Source organism: Engystomops pustulosus, chromosome 9, assembly GCF_040894005.1.
Source record: "Engystomops pustulosus chromosome 9, aEngPut4.maternal, whole genome shotgun sequence".
NCBI lineage: Eukaryota > Metazoa > Chordata > Amphibia > Anura > Leptodactylidae > Engystomops > Engystomops pustulosus.
The window spans coordinates 107876654-107901461 of NC_092419.1; the positions used below are offsets into that span (position 1 = coordinate 107876654).

Below are 24808 nucleotides of genomic sequence, written 5' to 3' on the forward strand. Positions count from 1 at the left end.
ACCCACCCGGCAGGCCATACCTCAGAAGGACAGACCAGAGGTACTCGTGGCTAACCCGATCAAACGCTTTTGCCTGATCCAAGGACAGCAAGTACCCCTTCCAGTTACCAGCCCGGCCCTGCTCCACTGCCTCCCGGACACAAAGCACAGCACTAAATGTACTGCGGCCTGGAACAGAGCAGTGCTGGGTCCCCGAAAGGAGCCGGGGCGCAAACTGCACCAGCCGATTAAACAGCACCTTTTCCAAAACCTTTCTGTCCGCATTGAGAAGCGCTATGGGACGCCAGTTCTCAATACGAGATCGGTCCTTACCCTTTGACAGAATGATCAGGGCTGACCTCCTCATTGACTTCGGCAGAGCGCCCGAGGAAAGACACTCATTATATACCTCAGTCAAGAGGGGAACCAAGGCGTCCTTAAAGGTCTTATAGAACTCAGATGTTAAGCCATCCGGACCTGGCGATTTCTTGAGGGCGAGCCCTTCAATCGCCAGGCTGACTTCCTCTTCCCTGATCATCTCTGTCAAAACATCAAGAGAGGGGTCTACTCCTGGCTCAGGGACAGTTTCAGCCAGGAAAGCCGACATCACATCCCGATCTAGATCCTTCCTGCCCAAGAGGTGGGATTAGAAGGATCTGACGACCTCCAGAATCCCTGATCTGGACCTTTTCAGGGATCCCGTACTGTCAACCAGTCCCGTGACAACTTTACCATTCACTGACATCTTGCAGTTTCTGTAAGGGTCGGGCGAGCGGTATTTCCCGTAATCCCTCTCAAAAACCAAAGATGCGTGTCTATCGTACTGACACCTCTTCAGCAAGGATTTCACTCTGGAGATGTCCTCACGACTACCTCCAGTCGAGACGAGATGCTCGAGTTTCCTCCTCAGGCCCTGATACAGGCGGTACCTGTCCAGGCTCCTGAGGCTCGAGAGCTGGCGGAAGAATCTCGCCACCCTTTTCTTGAGCATCTCCCACCACTCTGACTTACTGCTACAAAGGCCCAGCAATGGTACCTGGCTCTGAAGAAAGTCCTCAAAGGATTGTCTGATCTCCGCTTCCTCCAGGAGAGACGAATTGAGCTTCCAGTAGCCTCTTCCCATCCGGGGGGTCTCTGTAACATTCAGAGAAAACAAAATTAAACAGTGGTCGGAGAACTCCACCTCAACAACGGACACTGCTGAAGAAATGGCTTCCTCCTTTAAATAAAACCTGTCTATTCTAGACCTGCAGCTACCCCTATAATAGGTGAACCCCGCGTGGCCTGGGGTGTGCCGGATGTGGACATCCACCAGGCGAGCCTCACTGGCTATGCTATTAAGAGCGACGCTATCATAAGTCAGCTTGTCTCTGGAACCTCCCCTATCCTGGGACCTCGTGACAGCATTGAAGTCCCCTCCAAAGACCACCTGCCGACTTGTAAAAAGGTAGGGCTTGATCCTCATAAAGAGACACTTCCTGTCCCACTTGGACTGGGGACCATAGATGTTAATTAGACGAAGTTCTTGTCCCTTCATGAGGACATCCAGGATCAGGCACCTCCCCATTTCTAACTCAATAACTCGTCGGCATTCTACCGGTGCGGTAAAAAGGACCGCCACTCCGCTATACGGCTCGGCCGCAAGAGACCAATAGGAAGGCCCGTGTCTCCATTCCCTCTTAGCTTTAAACACGGCCGCCAAATCTGGCAGCCTGGTCTCCTGCAAAAATAAAATGTCGGCTTCAACACGGCCGAGAAAATCAAAGGCCGCAAATCTAGCCGCATCAGACTTAATGCTGGCGACATTAATGGACGCCAGCGTCAACGGAGTGGGTGCCGCCATCATGAGTGATTGAGTTGGACGGCTTTCTTTTTACCCATCTTACCACCACCCTCGGGAAATGAACACCCCCTTTTTAGACATATTGTGGTGTCCATCTCCCGCACCTCTAATGCTTCAGGGGCAGATCCAGGACCTGCCCCCTCATCCTCGTCTCCAGACTCTGGGCCAGTCTCCCCTCCTGAGGACCCTGACTCCCCAGGGGGAGACTCGGCACCCCCTGCGGGACCCTCTGCCACCTCTGGCCCTTCACCCTCAGCCCCTCCATCGGCAGGAGAGGCTCCATCCAGGGCCAGGAATCGATTTGAAAGTTCGACCAGCGGGGGGTCGGTTGCACCTTCCTTGGGTACCTTAGTCAGGGAGGGAGCAGATCTTACACCTCCCTTCTTTTTACCCTTTTTCTTCTTTTTGGCGCCACGCTTACGCTTTTCCTCTAGCCACGCCCTATTATCCTCGTCCATACTCTCATAATGGGAGGAGTCTGAGGACGTGGCACCTTCCTCTCTCTCGATCCTCCTGACCTCCTCATCCAGTACATCATCCCCTGGGGCCTCAGCGACAGGTGTGGTCTCCAGGATAGCGCCAGAGGATGTCCCAGCAGCCCGAGACTCCCCCCGCTCTCTCTCCTGTTGACGCTTCTCTAGACGCCTTAGCTGGGCAGGCGTCTTTTTCCTTTCTTTCTTCCCTGGCCCCTCCATTCCTCCGCTTCTGCTAGTCCCCTCCCCAGCAGATTCAGCCTCATGGCCTTCATCCGCTGAGGTTGAGCCCGCATTAGCGAAGGAAAGAGGACAACGACTGTACGGGTGACCGAGATCACCACACAGGTTACACCTTATCTGCCCTGTACAGGATGCAGCGAGATGGCCGACACCCCCACACAACGCACACTTCTGCACGGTGCAGTTTGCGCTGAAATGTGTGGGGTCACCGCACCTGTGACACAGCTTAGGCTGCCCCCGGTAGAAGATCAGGATCCGATCCCTCCCCAGGAAGGCTGATGAAGGGATGTGGGCGACTGAGTTACCTGAACGCCTCAACTTCACCATGAAGGTCCAGGCCCCTGACCAGATACCATACTCATCTCTATTTTTCTCTGGTACTCCAAGTACCTCTCCATAACGATTCATCCAGGTCATGATATCAAAGCAAGATAGTGATTCGTTACGGGTAAGAACGGTCACTTTCTTGAGTTCGCTCTGGCGGGACACTGCTTGCACAGCAAAGTCCCGCCACTCGGGCTCGTTGTATCTCAGCTCATAGTTGGACCAGAAGAGCTCAAGCCCCTCCGGCCGAACAAAGCTGACATCAAACTCAGATGTACCATAGGGATGGATCAAGGCAAAGATGTCAGGCGCCTTGAAGTCCATCTTCAGCAGCAGCTCAACTACCCGTGCCCGAGGGGGACACACATCACTGCCACGCCACCGAAGACGGACCACATTCCTACGGTTAGCACCCGGCCCGGTTGTCGGGAGCGACCATGGCGTCTCCCTGCCTCTTTGCTCTCGGAAGGCAGACAGGCCGTGCCTCTCTATCCAAAAAGACAAATCAACCTCCTGCCCCGCTACATTGATCGTCCTTTCTCCCTTCTGTAAGGCCTGCAGGAGGCGCCGTTGCAAAAAGCCGTCCCCAGAGCCCAAAGACGAGGATGATGGAACCCTACTTCCCCCAGCAGCGACACTGGCATAGCTCTTAATAGAGGCCGCCACTGGGGGAGCAACCGGACCAACCCCTGCACCCACCACATTAACACTACCCACCTCCATGCCACTCGCACCACCAGTCACTCCATCACTCACTCCCATAACTGGTAACGGTTCTGCACCACTCACTCCACTCACACCAGCCACCACAACATTACTGACACCATTCACACTGGCTGGACCAGCAACAACATCAGGGGACATGACCACCTCCGCATCTTCGGGCACAAGGGACGGGGGTCCCCTCGCAGAGCATCGCCCAAAGGGGACCCCAACTCTTGTCACACTTGTGCCCTCCGCATCATCGGTAGCAGATGTTATTTTGCTTTTCCTGGGGCTTGGAAACAATCGCCGCTGCTCTTTAGCCGGTGTGAGGCGCCGCTGATCTCCGGTCTGCACAGAATTATCATTATCCCCAACACCGACACAAAACAGTACTTTCTGTTTGGGAGGTCCTGAGCTCTCAGCCTCAGCGACCCCTCCACACTGCCGCCGCCCCTCAACTGGGTGATCAGCGGCAACAGCATGAAGAGGCGCCGAGGCACGAAGAGGCACCGAGGCACCGGAAGCTGCCACCAGTGCCGGGCTATCCCCCCCCTCCCACTGGGGGACGCACCACAGCACCGGATTTTGTTGGTATCGCCACATCCGAGCTGCCCTTACTGTCCGGCCTTGCGGCCGATGCCTCCCCTGCTCCCCCACTGTTACCACAAACAGAGACGGAGCCCATCGCCACATCAGATGTCACACCTGTAATCTCCCTGCACCTTTGCACCGTGTCCACAGCAGAACTCGGGGGGGTTTGGGTAGCAGGGCTTGCACAGTGAGCTGACCCTGCGCTTTGCCCGGGGGGGTGTACAGGGAGGGGGGTAAAGATGAATCTTACCTCTTCTAGCTGCTTTGGCCTGGTCTTCTTACTCTTCCTCCGGCTGCTCCCCCCAGCGGCTTCCTCTGGGAGTTCATCACCAAAAGAAAAGTTTTCCATGCGCACTGGGGACTCGAGCAGCCGGATCTCTGCCATGAGCGCCCCTCCCTGGCTGCCGGTGTCACTGTCCTCCCCCGAGCGAGGTGTTACTGCTGGCTGTCCTGCAGGGGGCCCACTGCACGAGGCCTGCTGATCTTCCTGCAGGCCGCCAGGTGGGAACTGCTGCTCGTCATCATCATCCTCCTCCTCCACCTGGCTCGCAGACTGCAACCCCATCAGCCTTTGCTCTCTGTTATCAGCCATCTGAGCAAATCGGTCATCATTAATGAGTTTTTCCTTAAACGGTCCGCTGTTATCACAAATAAAGGTCTTTCTTTTTGTCAGCTTGTCAATCTCTGCCTTTAGGTGATTAATCTCTCCTTTAACCTCCGTCTTGCGCTTCTTTGGCGCCGTGTTCGCCCTGGCGCGGGCACATCGCAGCTCCTCCCGGAGCCTCCTGATGGTCTTGGTCGCCTCTTCGTACTCACAGAGGTGGCTCTGGACCCGGGAGGCATAGGTGGACAAAGACTCCCGGGGTCCCTGCACCGCCCAGCCTCCCCCCGCATGGTCAGCCTTACCTCTGTGAGCACTCCGCTTCATGTCTCCAGCCCCGGAAGGACCGCTCTCACCCGCACCATCATGGACATCCAGGTTCTTGCTGCGCCGCCTCACACCAGACTCAGGGGGAGCAGGAGCAGTATTACTACGACTCCTGGTGGAACGTCTCACCCCTGAGTCCTCCATAGCGCTGGCCGGTTCCTGGCTACCCCTGCCCCCCGCCGGCCTGGCCCGGGAAGCAGGAGCCTGGGGCTTGCCGCTCTGGCTCATGCCTGGAAACCCACTCCCTCCCTGGGAAGGGAGAGAGCAGGCCCCAGGTGGAGGTGGATTATTCCTGGAGCTCAGAGCAGCAGCAGCACACAACCTCACACAGCAACAGACAGAGCGTAACGATGTAACGAGCTCCAGAGCTGCACTCACTATTCTGCTGCTGGTGCAGTCACTGTGTACATACATGACATTACTTATCCTGTACTGATCCTGAGTTACATCCTGTATTATACCCCAGAGCTGCACTCACTATTCTGCTGCTGGTGCAGTCACTGTGTACATACATGACATTACTTATCCTGTACTGATCCTGAGTTACATCCTGTATTATACCCCAGAGCTGCACTCACTATTCTGCTGCTGGTGCAGTCACTGTGTACATACATGACATTACTTATCCTGTACTGATCCTGAGTTACATCCTGTATTATACTCCAGAGCTGCACTCACTATGCTGCTGCTGGGTACTTATTGCATCATTACATTATTCATCCAGTGGGTGCTGCTTCCACTTCCCGGGCCTATGATGTCGCTTCCAATTGTTACATGCCCTGCTATATACTATTTACGTGAACGGGGTTGAGCTAAGGTCTCGAGTCTCTGGATCTGAACTGAGCAGGGGACAGAATGTGTAGAATAATCCTGCAATGATCCCATCGCCCTCAGCTGCAGTGACAGAGCCCATTCTGTGCAGTGTATTTTTGGCGGTTTATAATAAGCTGCACTGTGGTTGATTGATAAAAATCGTTGCTCTTGGTACATTCCAGAATATATTTTTTAAACATTAGTATTTTTTTTTTGCCATATTCCAAACAAGAAGGTCTTTTAAGGATCTGGGGCTCAGGACATTCCTGCTCTGCAGGGTCGCATTTATTCTCACAATATACTACATTTTTGGATCTTGGTCCAATCGCCATGGGGATGTGGGCGAGCACAAGGTCAGCGGAGCCAGGATGCCGTCCAATCTTGGCTGGAAGTATTGAAATAAAGATAACTGACCCGCAGCTGTTTGCATGAGCGAATCGGGTGGAATACATTTTTTTTGGGATGACTCAAAACAACAATAATAAGGAAGAACTGGACGGAATTTTCTTTTTCCGTAAGTTGCAATAAAGATACGGAAAGTTCTTGGCGATGTTCTGTTTGGGAAACAATTTCAGTCTTTTTATTGGGAAGGCAGAGTGATGGCCAGAAAGATAATTATGGCTCTCGCCGGGGTATTGGGGCATTATCCCTAGACTAATGACTGGCAAGTGCTGTTTACAGTGGGGGGGGGGGGGGGGGGGGGGGGGGGGGGGGGGGTTGTATATCTATATAATATATATATGTCTGTGTAGTCTTGCAGGGCGGAGCCTGGTGGTATTATGCAGAATTACACTGTTTTGAAAAGTAGAGAAGACCTCCTGTAGTTTTTTATTATTTTTCAATATCTGTCATTGATAAAAAAAAAAAAAACTTACTGTAATATAAACCAGTTGTTCTTGTTTTCTTTAATCTTCCTCGTTCCTAGACTGTAAAACCGGTACTTTAACCGCAGGCAGACTTGGTATAATCTACTATAATACTGCCCCCTATGTACACGAATATAACTACTATAATACTGCCCCCTATGTACAAGAATATAACTACTATAATACTGCCCCCTATGTACAGGAATATAACTACTATAATACTGCCCCCTATGTACAAGAATATAACTACTATAATACTGTCCCCTATGTACAAGAATATAACTACTATAATACTGCCCCCTATGTACAGGAATATAACTACTATAATACTGCCCCCTATGTACAAGAATATAACTACTATAATACTGCCCCCTATGTACAAGAATATAACTACTATAATACTGCCCCCTATGTACAGGGATATAACTCCTATAATACTGCCTCCTATGTACAAGAATATAACTGCTATAATACTGCCCCCTATGTACAGGAATATAACTGCTATAATACTGCCCCCTATGTACAGGAATATAACTACTATAATACTGCCCCCTATGTACAGGAATATAACTACTATAATACTGCCCCCTATGTACAAGAATATAACTACTATAATACTGCCCCCTATGTACAGGAATATAACTACTATAACACTGCCCCCTATGTACAAGAATATAACTACTATAATACTGCCCCCTATGTACAGGAATATAACTGCTATAATACTGCCCCCTATGTACAGGAATATAACTGCTATAATACTGCCCCCTATGTACAGGAATATAACTGCTATAATACTGCCCCCTATGTACAGGAATATAACTACTATAATACTGCCCCTTATGTACAAGAATATAACTACTATAATACTGCTCCCTATGTACAAGAATATAACTACTATAACACTGCCCCCTATGTACAGGAATATAACTACTATAATACTGCCCCCTATGTACAGGAATATAACTACTATAATACTGCCCCCTATGTACAGGAATATAACTACTATAACACTGCCCCCTATGTACAGGAATATAACTACTATAACACTGCCCCCTATGTACAAGAATATAACTACTATAATACTGCCCCCTATGTACAAGAATATAACTACTATAATACTGCCCCCTATGTACAAGAATATAACTACTATAATACTGCCCCCTATGTACAAGAATATAACTACTATAACACTGCCCCCTATGTACAGGAATATAACTACTATAACACTGCCCCCTATGTACAAGAATAACAAAAATTTACTTACCCCGAAATTTTCTTTTCCTGGAGTCCAGGGGCAGCACACACAAATGGGTTTTAGTCCTCTAGAACCAATCAGATAGAGACAGGTTACCAAGCAGTACACATGTATTCAATTAACTAGTTAAGGAGCCCTATAAGAGGGAGGAGGAACTAGGAGACAGTGTATTATTATAAAGCAATATAAATAAGGGAGGGAAGCATGTGCTGCCCCTGGACTCCAGGAAAAGAAAATTTCGGGGTAAGTAAATTTTTGTTTTCCTGATCGTCTCAGGGGCAGCACACACAAATGGGATTTGTAAAGCAGTACCGAAAAATTCTATGGGTGGGCCACATGTTTGTAACTTAAGCACTGCACTGCCACAGAGTGCCTTCTGCTTAAGAGATAGTCTAGCCTAATAATATTTGACAAAGGTTAAAGATGACGACCATGTTGTGGCCTTGTCCACTTTGTCCATGACATAACTCTGTTGAAGAGGTAGCTGTAGGCTGTATAGAAGGAATCCTTATCACTGAGAAGGATCTTGATAGCATGTATACTGTAGTGTTCTTCTATGGTGGCCTTAGACCACCTGGTTATAGTGACAACTTGCCCTTTGCCCAGTTATTGGGAGCACTGGAATAGGAGGCACAAAAAAATAACGGAAGATCATTTTTTAAGGGATGACATCAAGAACTGCTATTCTTAAATCTTGAGTGTGGAGACTTCATTCATCCTAACAAGAGGTTTGTAGATAAAAGGAAGCATAATATTTTTTTTTTTTTTTTTTTTTGGAAAAAAATCTGGCATTGATACCCAGATGAGGAAGTCATCTCAATTTTTGAAGTATGGATCTTAGATTAATGGATCCTGTAGTTCAATAACCCGCCTGGCTGCGGTGATGGCGGTCTGAAGAATACTTTAAAGGTGAGGGACCTTTATGTAACAGTTCTGATAGGACCCTATATAGGGCTGAGAAGACAACCGATAGCGCCTTACAGGAAGGACAGCAGAACTTAAGGTTTTGAAGAATTATTATTATTAATTTGAAGAAGATATGCAGTAGATGCCATTGTTGAGAATTTGATTGAGATTTAGTCGAGATTTTTTTTTTTTTTTTTTTTTAAGATATCTGGATCAAAGTTGATGAAGATTTGAGCCTCTTTCATACTCCGTTAGTCTTTCAACCTGGTAGGTCTATGGGCAGTCTGTAGGGTAATTATGACCTCCGGATATGATCGCAGTTGTGACATGATCACTGCGTCAGCCTCCAGGCAATTAGCTGCCGAGTGTGTGGATGAGTATGGTGTACGCTCTTTTTGGAGAGCAGGTCCCCTGTTGCTGGCAACTTACAGTACCTCCCTTTTGACAGCGACCGTGGCAGGCCCTGTGGAGCCAACGAGGCGGGAAGACATAGTCTTTGTCCTTACCTCATCTGAAACTGTTCAGAACATTTGGACCAAGGGAGTAGGAAAGCAACATGTACACCAGAGCCTGGTTCCACTTAAAAAGGAAGTCCGTCAATTGCCAATGTATGGCTGAAATGACTTACATTTTTGGTAGTTTTGAATTTCCGCATGACGCTATGGCATCTGGATAGGGAAAAATCTCATTTGACCATTACACCATTGTAACTGATGAGTTGAGACTCCATTCTTTCGGGTGGCATGGCTCACAGCCCAGAATATCCGCAGTGGTGTTCTATAATCTTTCAATGTGACCTGCAGATGTACTGTGCAGAAGATCTTCTGTCTGTGCCATCATCCTTACAATAGCGGGCTAAGTGATAGCTTTTCAAGCCTACCGCTTGCTCAGAGAATATGGTCAGTCCGTTGTCTAACTGGACTGGGTGATGACAGTGGAGAAGGTACTGAAAGTGGAGAAAAGGGCTTTACTGCCCTAAAGTTCTTTTAGGATTTTGAGATTCATCATCTTGTTTGCTCCACTTCTTCTTAGTCCATAGATGACTAACATGGGCACCCCAACCCTCAGAGGAGGCATCTGATGCAAGTCCCTATCGGAGATAGGAGACCAGAGTATTTTGGATGATTGAGTTTGAGATTCCTACCGACTTTTCTGGTGTTTGAAGAGCCCTTTATAGGCTTGAGAGGAATGTCATGTCCCTTGTTCCACTTTGTCTGAAGATCAATCTCTGGATGGCCCCCACTTATTCTGGGGTTACATTCACCAATTGAGGTGTTTATTTAAGAAGCTCAAACCTCGGTGACTGACGGGACACAAAGTAAGATTTCTTTGCATTAAACACGAATCTCAGAATCTGACACAATTGGAGAAACTTCTAAAACATGGGATTGGAGTAGAGGTTCTGAGGAAGCTCTTATCAGCCGGCTGTCTGGATACTCCACCATTGTGATACCCTGATCCTCAGGGCTGCCATGAAAAACCACTGCCAATAAAGAAAAAACTGGAGATGCAATCTTTTGGATCTGGTTTGAATCACTACACAACTATCCCCTGTGAGTAGACAGGGAACATTGAGGCTACAGTGTGACTAGATAGTCCTCTTTAATTAGAAGAGCCCCTGCAGACTGGATCGCTTTAATCCTGAATTTGACCCCTCTTTATTTATTTTTTTTGAATGCTGAGAGAAAAAAATGAGGGTCTATACAAAAAATATGACGTCAGCTGGTAGAGTTCTCTGGACACTGAGGTGCAGCCTCCTGTGATGACTGATGTCCCCAGTTGTCTGATGGTAGTTCTTGACTACTGAGAGTAATACTTCTGAGGTCTTCCTCCCCACCTCATGTATGTGGAGCTCGGCGTCACATGACAGTAGGACTGGTAATAGGTAATCTTCTCCTGGAAGAGAAAGCGTCTTCTTACTTAGCCAGAGACTTCTGCTGCCTCCTAAAGACTCCGCTATGGACTGTGGAGCTTCACTCCCTGACCTTCACTTCAGCTTTCCAGGATCATGGACATGGATTCTGGCTGGAACAGGCTTCAGAAGTTGTTCTTAAAAACACCATTTCCATCCTATTACCTGACTCCTAAGGCTCTTCTAGCCGTACTGGCGAGGGTAAATGACTTACAGGAGAGCCTCGCCGTATCCAGGTGAGTATCAAAGATCATCTGTATGAGACTTGATGAGATGCAATCTTTTCAGTATTCATCTAATACACCAGAACAATTCGCTCAGCCCGAGCCACTTGGGGCAGAGGGCAGGGAGACTTTACACAGCAGCAGAGGAAGTAGATGACTTCTTCAGTACAGAGACTGCTTTTATGGACTAGGGAACGCCGATTCTTCAGCGGGAACATCGCTTTGTGAGGTGCCTTAGTAACAGGAGGATCCTTAATTATAAGAGATTTGACTTTTCAATGTACATCTTTGAATGTAGGCTCAGGTTATATTTATAATCCACTCCTCTAGGATGGGGTGTCCCTACTAGGATTTTTTAACGTCCTCATAAAGACTGAACTTTATCCTTGTGTAACATAATATTCATCATTATCAGATTCCCCAGAACAAGACCCCTCTTCAGAGCTCTATGGTGACTTCAGAGGCCGCTGCCCTTTGCACCATGATATAGAGCCACTATAAATGTCCTCTGTTAGATGTGGGAATCAGGTGAAATAAGCTGTTAGTTTGCATTATCAGGAGGTGCAGAGACTATGCTTAGCTTAGAGAAGGTTTCTTGCTGAGCTCCTGTGAGGCGACATCTGCTATAAAACAGAACAAAACAAGGGTTAATCACCCGTTCTGACCAGGCATTTCTAGCACTAATGCAAGCAGAGAGTGCACATAATATCGCCATTACGTATCCACACAGGAAACTGTGTGACCGGAGGTGCATGATAACAGCACCCTGCTATACATCCGACCCAGGAGCGGAGGTACTGTGAGACAGAAGTGCCTATATATAGCATTTATACCTCTAATAACAGCAGATGCACTAATCCATAGTGTATAATAACATCCAACATAGGGGCTGCGGCACTATGTGCATATATCATATATCTTACACATCTAATAGCAGCTGATGCACTACGACACAGGGAGTGCATAATAATAACACCATGCTATACATGTAATATGGGGGATGAGACCCTATGTAACAGAAGTGCATTACATCATAGATTTTTATGCATCATATAAATCCAATACAGGAGCTGAGGCCTTATCAAAGGAAGCTGGGATTCCCAGCCAGTCTCCCATTCCGGCACCTGCCAGGCCTGGAGCTGCTTAGCAGCAGTGATCTGACGAGAGAAAGTACATATAGGTTAGAATGGCTGTGGAGTGTAACATTACATAACATCCTGTACATGTAATATAGTAGCTAGGGGTAACCAGCGAGTGCATAACATAGCATCCTATATGTATAATATAGCAGCTAGGGGTAACCAGCGCGTGCATAACATAGCATCCTATATGTATAATATAGCAGCTAGGTGTAACCAGCGCGTGCATAACATAGCATCCTATATGTATAATATAGTAGCTAGGGGTAACCAGCGAGTGTATAACATAGCATCCTATATGTATAATATAGCAGCTAGCATAGCATTCTATATGAGTAATATAGTAGCCTGAGGCATGATGTAACAGCGAGTTGTACATATAACCTTATACATTTGATACACGCGCTGCAGCACTATAAAGCAGTGAGTGCCTATAACATTGCATTAGGACACAGCCCTCCTATATATATCCTGCAGAGGTATACAAACCCATATAGGAGCTGCAGCACTGTGTAGCAGGGAGTGCAGGGCCTGGACAGCAGTAATCAGCGCAGAGTGAATACACACCAGGGAGCATGAGCATAACAGGAGCCATTTCTTACCTCAGTAAGCAGAGGGCCGCGTTGCTGGCAGAGAGCAATCTGCATATTGTGGCGCCGGAACTTCAAACTCCAGACACCGATTGCGTCACCTCCGGTCCTCAGCCAAAACTCCCTGGCGCCAGAAAGGGAACACCACATCCGGTGCTGTAATCATGGCATCACACAGGCCCGGCCTGCCCTCACCTGAAGTGTCACATCCGGACTCCTCGGGCTGAGGCACTTCCGGTCCGGCTCCCGCCATGGAGGTAGGCGGGGCTTGCAGTAGTGTGACGTAGGCGGCCTTCATCTCCTCTGGAGGCCATTACAGCCTTGCGGGTATCGAAACCCTGTGAGGGCAGGCGTGTACCGAGGCTCAACACTGCCCATGTTTAGGCTGCTGAAACAGTGGCCGTCTCAGTACACCATCGCGTCTGAGCAACATGGGACACCCCACTGTGTGCAGCGCGGACACAAGAACAGCAGCAGCATAGGTCCTGTCTGTATCTTTGACCTAGAGAAAGAAAAAATACACTGTCTCCTAGTTCCTCCTCCCTCTTATAGGGCTCCTTAACTAGTTAATTGAATACATGTGTACTGCTTGGTAACCTGTCTCTATCTGATTGGTTCTAGAGGACTAAAACCCATTTGTGTGTGCTGCCCCTGAGACGATCAGGAAATAACTACTATAACACTGCCCCCTATGTACAAGAATATAACTACTATAATACTGCCCCCTATGTACAGGAATATAACTACTATAATACTGCCCCCTATGTACAAGAATATAACTACTATAATACTGCCCCCTATGTACAAGGATATAACTACTATAATACTACCCCCTATGTACAAGAATATAACTACTATAATACTGCCCCCTATGTACAAGAATATAACTACTATAATACTGCCCCCTATGTACAAGAATATAACTACTATAATACTGTCCCCTATGTACAAGAATATAACTACTATAATACTGCCCCCTATGTACAAGAATATAACTACTATAATACTGCCCCCTATGTACAGGAATATAACTACTATAATACTGTCCCCTATGTACAAGAATATAACTACTATAATACTGCCCCCTATGTACAAGAATATAACTACTATAATACTGCCCCCCTATGTACAAGAATATAACTACTATAATACTGCCCCTATGTACAAGAATATAACTACTATAACACTGCCCCCTATGTACAAGAATATAACTACTATAATACTGCCCCCTATGTACAGGAATATAACTACTATAATACTGCCCCCTATGTACAAGAATATAACTACTATAATACTGCCCCCTATGTACAAGAATATAACTACTATAATACTGCCCCCTATGTACAAGAATATAACTACTATAATACTGCCCCCTATGTACAGGAATATAACTACTATAATACTGCCCCCTATGTACAGGAATATAACTACTATAATACTGCCTGCTATGTACAGGAATATAACTACTATAATACTGCCCCCTATGTACAAGAATATAACTACTATAATACTGCCCCCTATGTACAAGAATATAACTACTATAATACTGCCCCCTATGTACAGGAATATAACTACTATAATACTGTCCCCTATGTACAAGAATATAACTACTATAATACTGCCCCTATGTACAAGAATATAACTACTATAATACTGCCCCCTATGTACAAGAATATAACTACTATAACACTGCCCCCTATGTACAGGAATATAACTACTATAATACTGCCTGCTATGTACAGGAATATAACTACTATAATACTGCCCCCTATGTACAAGAATATAACTACTATAATACTGCCCCCTATGTACAAGAATATAACTACTATAATACTGCCCCCTATGTACAGGAATATAACTACTATAATACTGTCCCCTATGTACAAGAATATAACTACTATAACACTGCCCCCTATGTACAAGAATATAACTACTATAATACTGCCCCCTATGTACAGGAATATAACTACTATAATACTGCCCCTATGTACAAGAATATAACTACTATAATACTGCCCCCTATGTACAAGAATATAACTACTATAACACTGCCCCCTATGTACAAGAATATAACTACTATAATACTGCCCCCTATGTACAAGAATATAACTACTATAATACTGCCCCCTATGTACAAGAATATAACTACTATAATACTGCCCCCTATGTACAAGAATATAACTACTATAATACTGCCCCCTATGTACAGGAATATAACTACTATAATACTGTCCCCTATGTACAAGAATATAACTACTATAATACTGTCCCCTATGTACAAGAATATAACTACTATAATACTGCCCCCTATGTACAGGAATATAACTACTATAATACTGCCCCCTATGTACAAGAATATAACTACTATAACACTGCCCCCTATGTACAAGAATATAACTACTATAATACTGCCCCCTATGTACAAGAATATAACTACTATAATACTGCCCCCTATGTACAAGAATATAACTACTATAATACTGCCCCCTATGTACAGGAATATAACTACTATAATACTGCCCCCTATGTACAGGAATATAACTACTATAATACTGCCCCCTATGTACAGGAATATAACTACTATAATACTGCCCCCTATGTACAAGAATATAACTACTATAATACTGTCCCCTATGTACAGGAATATAACTACTATAATACTGCCCCCTATGTACAGGAATATAACTACTATAATACTGCCCCCTATGTACAAGAATATAACTACTATAATACTGCCCTCTATGTACAGGGATATAACTACTATAATACTGCCTCCTATGTACAAGAATATAACTACTATAATACTGCCCCCTATGTACAGGAATATAACTCCTATAATACTGCCCCCTATGTACAGGAATATAACTACTATAATACTGCCCCCTATGTACAAGAATATAACTACTATAATACTGCCCCCTATGTACAGGAATATAACTACTATAATACTGCCCCCTATGTACAAGAATATAACTGCTATAATACTGCCCCTATGTACAGGAATATAACTACTATAATACTGCCCCCTATGTACAGGAATATAACTACTATAATACTGCCCCCTATGTACAGGAATATAACTACTATAATACTGCCCCCTATGTACAGGAATATAACTACTATAATACTGCCCCCTTTGTACAGGAATATAACTACTATAATACTGCCCCCTATGTACAAGAATATAACTACTATAATACTGCCCCCTATGTACAAGAATATAACTACTATAATACTGCCCCCTATGTACAAGAATATAACTACTATAATACTGCCCCCTATGTACAAGAATATAACTACTATAATACTGCCCCCTATGTACAGGAATATAACTACTATAATACTGCCCCCTATGTACAGGAATATAACTATTATAATACTGCCCCCTATGTACAGGAATAACCTACCTCCTGTCTGAGATTATAGCTGCCGTAATACTGTACTTTATGCACATAATTTATTAATAATTACCTTTTTTCTCTCACAGTACGGTATAGTATTGGACGCAGGCTCCTCCCACACTGCGCTTTTTATTTACAAATGGCCGGCAGATAAAGAAAATGAGACTGGTATTGTGAGTCAGCACAGCATGTGCGATGTACATGGTGAGTAAAAGTGCTTTCAACTCAACTCTCCCCATCTCCGTATGCAAATAAGAAGTAGACAATGCGGCTTATTGTCCAGTATGAGGCTGTTACAAGAAATCCTGCACCCCTGGCAGTGGTGGGCACTTTGCATTGAGGTTAGATGTGGGTCTTGTCCCTGAGCTGGCGGGCAATGGATGCCAGACGGGATCTTAGTGGGAGTGTGCGGGCCTAAAGGCAGGGGAGCGGCGCAGGAGAAAAGTCGGACACGGATCACATGGATATTGGAGAACAATGTCATTATTATGTGCATGCTCCATGAACTGGCTTCAGTTTTTATCATTGTACCTATGTCTCGCTTTCATGAACTAGTTATTTATCCAGTGCGTATACAAAATTCCTATCACTACACCAAGCTGCCATGTGACTTGGATACGGTTGTAGCCCACAGGCCCTTCTCTGCATGTCTTACTAGTCTCCCATAATCTTAGTACATTTTGTATTTTTGGGGGTATGTGTGTTTTTTTATTGGCCTGATGAAGAGACTGATTCAGCAATGAAACACTTTGCCCTGAATATTCCATATAAATGACATCATTCTCTAATATCCATGTGATCCGTATCTGAGCTTTCTGGGGTGGAGGTCCTTGGGCAGTCCTGACATTTGGCCGACCCGCTCCCTCTGTGCATTGATATTATTCTGGCTAGTATACAGTCTGTGCAGCGCTGCCTTCCCCCTGTCAGGCCAGCCGTTTATGCTCCAGACCTGGGGACATGTAATTACACCCATTGGTCAGCTTTTTCTAGGCTACAGAAAGCTTTTTATAGTCACCCATACACTTATATATATATAGTATATATAGATGGAAATCACTCTGAGCATCTGGTAAGGGGTAGGTGGTTGGCCTTTAGTGCATCTGGTAAAGGGTAGGTGGTAGGCCTTTAGTGCATCTGGTAAAGGGTAGGTGGTTGGCCTTTAGTGCATCTGGTAAAGGGTAGGTGGTTGGCCTTTAGTGCATCTGGTAAAGGGTAGGTGGTTGGCCTTTAGTGCATCTGGTAAAGGGTAGGTGGTTGGCCTTTAGTGCATCTGGTAAAGGGTAGGTGGTAGGCCTTTAGAGCATCTGGTAAAGGGTAGGTGGTAGGCCTTTAGAGCATCTGGTAAAGGGTAGGTGGTTGGCCTTTAGTGCATCTGGTAAAGGGTAGGTGGTTGGCCTTTAGTGCATCTGGTAAAGGGTAGGTGGTTGGCCTTTAGTGCATCTGGTAAAGGGTAGGTGGTTGGCCTTTAGTGCATCTGGTAAAGGGTAGGTGGTAGGCCTTTAGAGCATCTGGTAAAGGGTAGGTGGTAGGCCTTTAGAGCATCTGGTAAAGGGTAGGTGGTAGGCCTTTAGAGCATCTGGTAAAGGGTAGGTGGTTGGCCTTTAGTGCATCTGGTAAAGGGTAGGTGGTTGGCCTTTAGAGCATCTGGTAAGGGGTAGGTGGTAGGCCTTTAGAGCATCTGGTAAAGGGTAGGTGGTTGGCCTTTAGAGCATCTGGTAAAGGGTAGGTGGTTGGCCTTTAGAGCATCTGGTAAAGGGTAGGTGGTTGGCCTTTAGTGCATCTGGTAAAGGGTAGGTGGTTGGCCTTTAGTGCATCTGGTAAAGGGTAGGTGGTTGGCCTTTAGTGCATCTGGTAAAGGGTAGGTGGTTGGCCTTTAGAGCATCTGGTAAGGGGTAGGTGGTAGGCCTTTAGAGCATCTGGTAAAGGGTAGGTGGTTGGCCTTTAGTGCATCTGGTAAAGGGTAGGTGGTTGGCCTTTAGTGCATCTGGTAAGGGGTAGGTGGTAGGCCTTTAGTGCATCTGGTAAAGGGTAGGTGGTAGGCCTATAGTGCATCTGGTAAAGGGTAGGTGGTTGGCCTTTAGTGCATCTGGTAAAGGGTAGGTGGTTGGCCTTTAGTGCATCTGGTAAAGGGTAGGTGGTAGGCCTTTAGTGCATCTGGTAAAGGGTAGGTGGTTGGCCTTTAGTGCATCTGGTAAAGGGTAGGTGGTAGGCCTTTAGTGCATCTGGTAAAGGGTAGGTGGTAGGCCTTTAGTGCATCTGGTAAAGGGTAGGTGGTTGGCCTTTAGTGCATCTGGTAAAGGGTAGGTGGTTGGCCTTTAGTGCATCTGGTAAAGGGTAGGTGGTTGGCCTTTAGTGCACTCTGTAAAGGGTTTTTTGCGGAAATAACTCCGGCCACATGTTAATCTTTCATGGATGTATTATACATCAGCCTTCCGCTGTCATGACTTCATTGTAAAAGAATGTGATCCCCATAAAATGACGATTGCTCCTGACAAAGGACTTGATGTGTGTCGTCTGTTTTCAGGTCCCGGGATATCCAGCTATTGGCAGAATCCACCTGAGGCAGGAGAGAGCTTGGAGAGCTGTCTGCAGCAGGCTGTCAATGACGTTCCCCTCGAGCGACACGCCATCACCCCCCTATACCTAGGAGCCACGGCCGGGATGAGACTGCTCAAGTAGGTGCTATTAAATACTATTTGCTAACATAATCCCTGTCGCTGCGTGCTATTCACAAGCTCTGCCTGCACATGCACAAGTCCTACCCCAGAATAAGACAACCTGCAACTTATGGTTCTACAGCAGCTACAAAGTGTCAACAATCTGGGGTTTGTCTTAAAGGCTTATTCCCATAAAGACAAGAGTCTTAAATATTCTCAGGATAACAAAATGACACTTTATCCAATACAGGCGGTCCCCTACTTAAGAACACTCGACTTACATATGACCCCTAGTTACAAACGGACCTCTGGATATTGGTAATTTATTGTACTTTAGTCTTAGGCCACAATAATCAGCTGTAACAGTTATCACAGACGTCTGTAATGAAGCTTTATTATTAATCTTGGTTCTTATGACAACCCAACATTTTTAAATTCCAATTGTCACAGAGACCAAAAAAGTTCTGGCTGGGGTTACAATGATAAAATATACAGTTCCGACTTACATACAAATTCAACTTAAGAACAAACCTACAGACCCTATCTTGTATGTAACCCGGGGACTGCCTGTATCACAAAAATACAGCATTTCACAGATATAATGCAACCTGTCTCCTATACAATTTTGGTTGCCTCAGGATCTGACCATAAATCTTCTGATTATGGTCGCGCAGGGCAGACTTTTCTCCTGAATAGCTTCTCCTCTCTGCCTCCTGCCCCTCCTCCCTCCATGATAAGACCAGCTCAGACATAGGCACTTCCTGCCGGCAAGCAGCAGTGTGAGGAGACTAAATCTACAAGCTACAGACTGATAAGGTCTTTATAGCGGAGCTGACTGTGTGTTATAGGTGAGTTAGCAAAGCTGAGAGTGTCATTGAGTTTTATATCCATCTCATGGATGTCATCATCTCATCTCTGATCTGTCTTTTTCTATATGTCATATACTAGTGAATGTTCAGAAGCTATAAACCTGGACCCTGATACTCTAAGCACATTGTCAGCACACAGCATCTCATGGCACTAGAGGAATCATGGAGTGTCTGCACCCACACTCTGGAATTTTACACCGACAATCACTGTGATAGGAGCTAAAACAGCAGTAAAACTGAGTAAAATTGTAAAGTAAGGGGTTAAATATGATCTTTATTATGTAAACGACACTAGGGGGTTGAAATTTGAAAACTTTCTTTCAAGGGCAACACCCCTTTAAGTATCCAAGGCTGCCACTTGCACAATATTTCTTAATGAGATTTATTTTCGGAGGGGAAACGTGATGCAGGGCTTATCTGATAACATTCTATACAGTGCAGGGAGGCATCTGCTCCAGAGACCACCCGTACTCATACCATGTAAGCTCCAGGCCTGAGATGTTGGGTTGGACAACTACCACTTCAGATAATATTTAGGTTGGATCTGCATACTTGACCCAGGGTTGTGCCTGACTCTGCCTGGTCTCCGGCTGCAGAGGTAGAAATCTCTGCCAAATGAACACATGACTTTCCTGGCTCTTAAACTTGTACAGATCTAAATGCCTCTGATATAAACTGTACTGCCAGGAAGAATGAGGAGGGCAGTGTGCTTTCATCTCAGAACAATAACTTGTGGTTGTCCAGCTACACAATATTATACTCCCCCCCCCCCCCCTATGTACAGGAATATTACTATAATACTGCCCCCTATGTACAAGAATATAAATACTATAATACTGCCCCTATGTACAAGAATATAACTACTATAATACTGCCCCCTATGTACAAGAATACAACTACTATAATACCGCCCCCTGTGTACAGGAATGTAACTACTATAATACTGCCCCCTATGTACAAGAATATAACTACTATAATACTGCCCCCTATGTACAAGAATATAACTACTATAATACTGCCCCCTATGTACAGGAATATAACTACTATAATACTGCCCCCTATGTACAGGAATATAACTACTATAATACTGCCCCCCTATATACAAGAATATAACTACTATAATACTGCTCCCCCTATGTACAGGAATATAACTACTATAATACTGCCCCCTATGTACAAGAATATAACTACTATAATACTGCCCCCTATGTACAAGAATATAACTACTATAATACTGCCCCCTATGTACAGGGATATAACTACTATAATACTGTCTCCTATGTACAGGAATATAACTACTATAATACTGCCCCCTATGTACAGGAATATAACTACTATAATACTGCCCCCTATGTACAAGAATATAACTACTATAATACTGCCCCCTATGTACAGGAATATAACTACTATAATACTGCCCCCTATGTACAGGAATATAACTACTATAATACTGCCCCCTATGTACAAGAATATAACTACTATAATACTGCCCCCTATGTACAGGAATATAACTACTATAATACTGCCCCCTATGTACAGGAATATAACTACTATAATACTGCCCCCCTATGTACAAGAATATAACTACTATAATACTGCCCCCCTATGTACAAGAATATAACTACTATAATACTGCCCCCTATGTACAGGAATATAACTACTATAATACTGCCCCTATGTACAGGGATATAACTACTATAATACTGCTCCCTATGTACAGGGATATAACTACTATAATACTGCCCCCTATGTACAGGGATATAACTACTATAATACTGCCCCCTATGTACAGGGATATAACTACTATAATACTGCCCCCTATGTACAGGAATATAACTACTATAACACTGCCCCCCTATGTACAAGAATATAACTACTATAATACTGCCCCCCTATGTACAAGAATATAACTACTATAATACTGCCCCCCTATGTACAAGAATATAACTACTATAATACTGCCCCCTATGTACAAGAATATAACTACTATAATACTGCCCCCTATGTACAAGAATATAACTACTATAATACTGCCCCCTATGTACAGGAATATAACTACTATAATACTGCCCCCTATGTACAGGAATATAACTACTATAATACTGCCCCCTATGTACAGGGATATAACTACTATAATACTGTCTCCTATGTACAGGAATATAACTACTATAATACTGCCCCCTATGTACAGGAATATAACTACTATAATACTGCCCCCTATGTACAAGAATATAACTACTATAATACTGCCCCCTATGTACAGGAATATAACTACTATAATACTGCCCCCTATGTACAGGAATATAACTACTATAATACTGCCCCCTATGTACAAGAATATAACTACTATAATACTGCCCCCTATGTACAGGAATATAACTACTATAATACTGCCCCCTATGTACAGGAATATAACTACTATAATACTGCCCCCCTATGTACAAGAATATAACTACTATAATACTGCCCCCCTATGTACAAGAATATAACTACTATAATACTGCCCCCTATGTACAGGAATATAACTACTATAATACTGCCCCTATGTACAGGGATATAACTACTATAATACTGCTCCCTATGTACAGGGATATAACTACTATAATACTGCCCCCTATGTACAGGGATATAACTACTATAATACTGCCCCCTATGTACAGGGATATAACTACTATAATACTGCCCCCTATGTACAGGAATATAACTACTATAACACTGCCCCCTATGTACAGGAATATAACTACTATAATACTGCCCCCCTATGTACAAGAATATAACTACTATAATACTGCCCCCTATGTACAAGAATATAACTACTATAATACTGCCCCCTATGTACAAGAATATAACTACTATAATACTGCCCCCTATGTACAAGAATATAACTACTATAATACTGCCCCCTATGTACAGGAATATAACTACTATAATACTGCTCCCTATGTACAGGAATATAACTACTATAATACTGCTCCCTATGTACAAGAATATAACTACTATAATACTGCTCCCTATGTACAGGAATATAACTACTATAATACTGTCCCCTATGTACAGGAATATAACTACTATAATACTGCCCCCTATGTACAGGAATATAACTACTATAATACTGCCCCCTATGTACAGGAATATAACTACTATAATACTGCCCCCTATGTACAAGAATATTACTACTATAATACTGCCCCCTATGTACAAGAATATAACTACTATAATACTGCCCCTATGTACAGGAATATAACTACTATAATACTGCCCCCTATGTACAGGAATATAACTACTATAATACTGCCCCCTATGTACAAGAATATTACTACTATAATACTGCCCCCTATGTACAGGAATATAACTACTATAATACCGCCCCCTATGTACAAGAATATAACTGCTATAATACTGCCCCCTATGTACAAGAATATAACTGCTATAATACTGCCCCCTATGTACAAGAATATAACTACTATAATACTGCCCCCTATGTACAAGAATATAACTACTATAATACTGCCCCCTATGTACAAGAATATAACTACTATAATACTGCCCCCTATGTACAGGAATATAACTACTATAATACTGCCCCCTATGTACAAGAATATTACTACTATAATACTGCCCCCTATGTACAAGAATATAACTACTATATTAGTATTAAATGTAGAATAAGTTACATTTGATATGGTTAGTACCACAAGGCCAATAAACACCTTGCACTCTTGGTCGTGATATGAAGTAGAACAGTGATTTTACATTTCTATATATGTCTGAGCTTATTGTTTCTTACTTTCTATAGCTGGACTGATCAGAGTGCGTCTGACAATGTCCTCAAAGCTGTGAGCAACACGCTGAAGTCATATCCCTTTGATTTCCGAGGGGCCAGGATTCTGTCGGGTCAGGATGAGGGGGTTTTCGGATGGGTCACAGCAAACTACCTCATGGAGAACTTTATCAAGGTAAGACACTAGTCCTAGTCCAGACTGGCACCAGAGATGTCCTTGGTGCAGTACCTGGGGCCACAGTGTGCAGGGCCCATGTGTGGGCACAGCTGTATTTGACAAGACTAATATGATAAAAGTGTCTTTGAAGATTCAGGGCTTGTCTGCCAGGAGTGGCATCTCACTAATAGCAATGATCCAGTGCCTCAGGGTTGTTGGCATGTAGACATAGGATTGTGTTCTGCTCTGTGAGAGTCTGCTGGAGGGAACATGGGACATTGTGGAGGAATTAGCAGGGCATGAAAGGAGATGAGACGTCTGGGCAGAGTCCTTGTGCTTGGTGCCAGACTGTAAACAGACCAGAGCGGGTGAGATGCTCCTTTCTATTCTCCTGTGCAGCTCTTCATCAGGTTTGATGTTCTCAGATGATTCAGGTTAGTCACGTTCTAGCAGAACAATGACCTCTAATGCAAACACCCCTTCAATAGGAGACATGTCAGCTGTAAAGATCCCAGCTGCAGGAGACAAGTCTGACTCTGTCCCATGTGACCTCTGCAGTCAGTATCTATAGTCGCTGGTTTCAGGTATTGCTGTCGCCGCCTAGTGGCTGATTCTCCATGTTGCGCTCCATTGTCTGTTATTGGGCTTCCAGCATCGGCTCGTCTTCTGAGCCATTCAATACAAAGCCCCTAATGGGAGCTTGTAGTTCCTAGTTGGACCAATCACAGAGGGGTCCAGTTCTTATAGACTAATGGGATGACTGATCACGCATGGGTCCGGCCGCTCCCTTAGACTCCCTCCTGAGTGCATACTCAACCCTGTTCTCATGATTGCTGGGGGTCCAGGCGGTTGGGAAAAGAAAAATCTATCTCTGTTGGCCCTGAGATTAATATCCCCCACTGTGGCCTGACCTTCTGGCTTGGAGGCAGCTGGATTCCCCTGGCTAGGGCACGGCCTAGTGCTCATTTGGGTCACGGTCACTTGATCCAGGCCTCGTCCACGCCGGGCAGGTGTCCATCAGGTGAATTGTAAGAAAGAGGGAGATGCTGCTGGTGGAAGGATGGTAGCTCTCCCTGGGGTACTCTGTATAGATGTATGTGAGGGTCCCTGGGTAGATGGTAGAGGAGAGGCCTGTGATCTTAGCAGCTT

At 44.9% G+C, this 24808-nt stretch overlaps 1 protein-coding gene and 1 long non-coding RNA gene across 2 annotated transcripts in view; one reads left to right on the plus strand and one right to left on the minus strand.

The window, feature by feature from the left end:
• LOC140077881 (uncharacterized) overlaps nt 1-24808 on the minus strand; it is a 65265-nt gene that overhangs the window by 34065 nt on the left and 6392 nt on the right. The gene's annotated exons all lie outside the window — the stretch shown is intronic.
• Nucleotides 1-24808, plus strand: part of ENTPD2 (ectonucleoside triphosphate diphosphohydrolase 2) — a 50671-nt gene that overhangs the window by 17859 nt on the left and 8004 nt on the right. The window contains exons 2-4 of the mRNA XM_072125459.1: nt 16282-16399; nt 18720-18870; nt 23518-23677. Of these exons, the coding sequence (XP_071981560.1) occupies nt 16282-16399; nt 18720-18870; nt 23518-23677 (429 nt within the window). The remainder of the gene's footprint in view (nt 1-16281; nt 16400-18719; nt 18871-23517; nt 23678-24808) is intronic.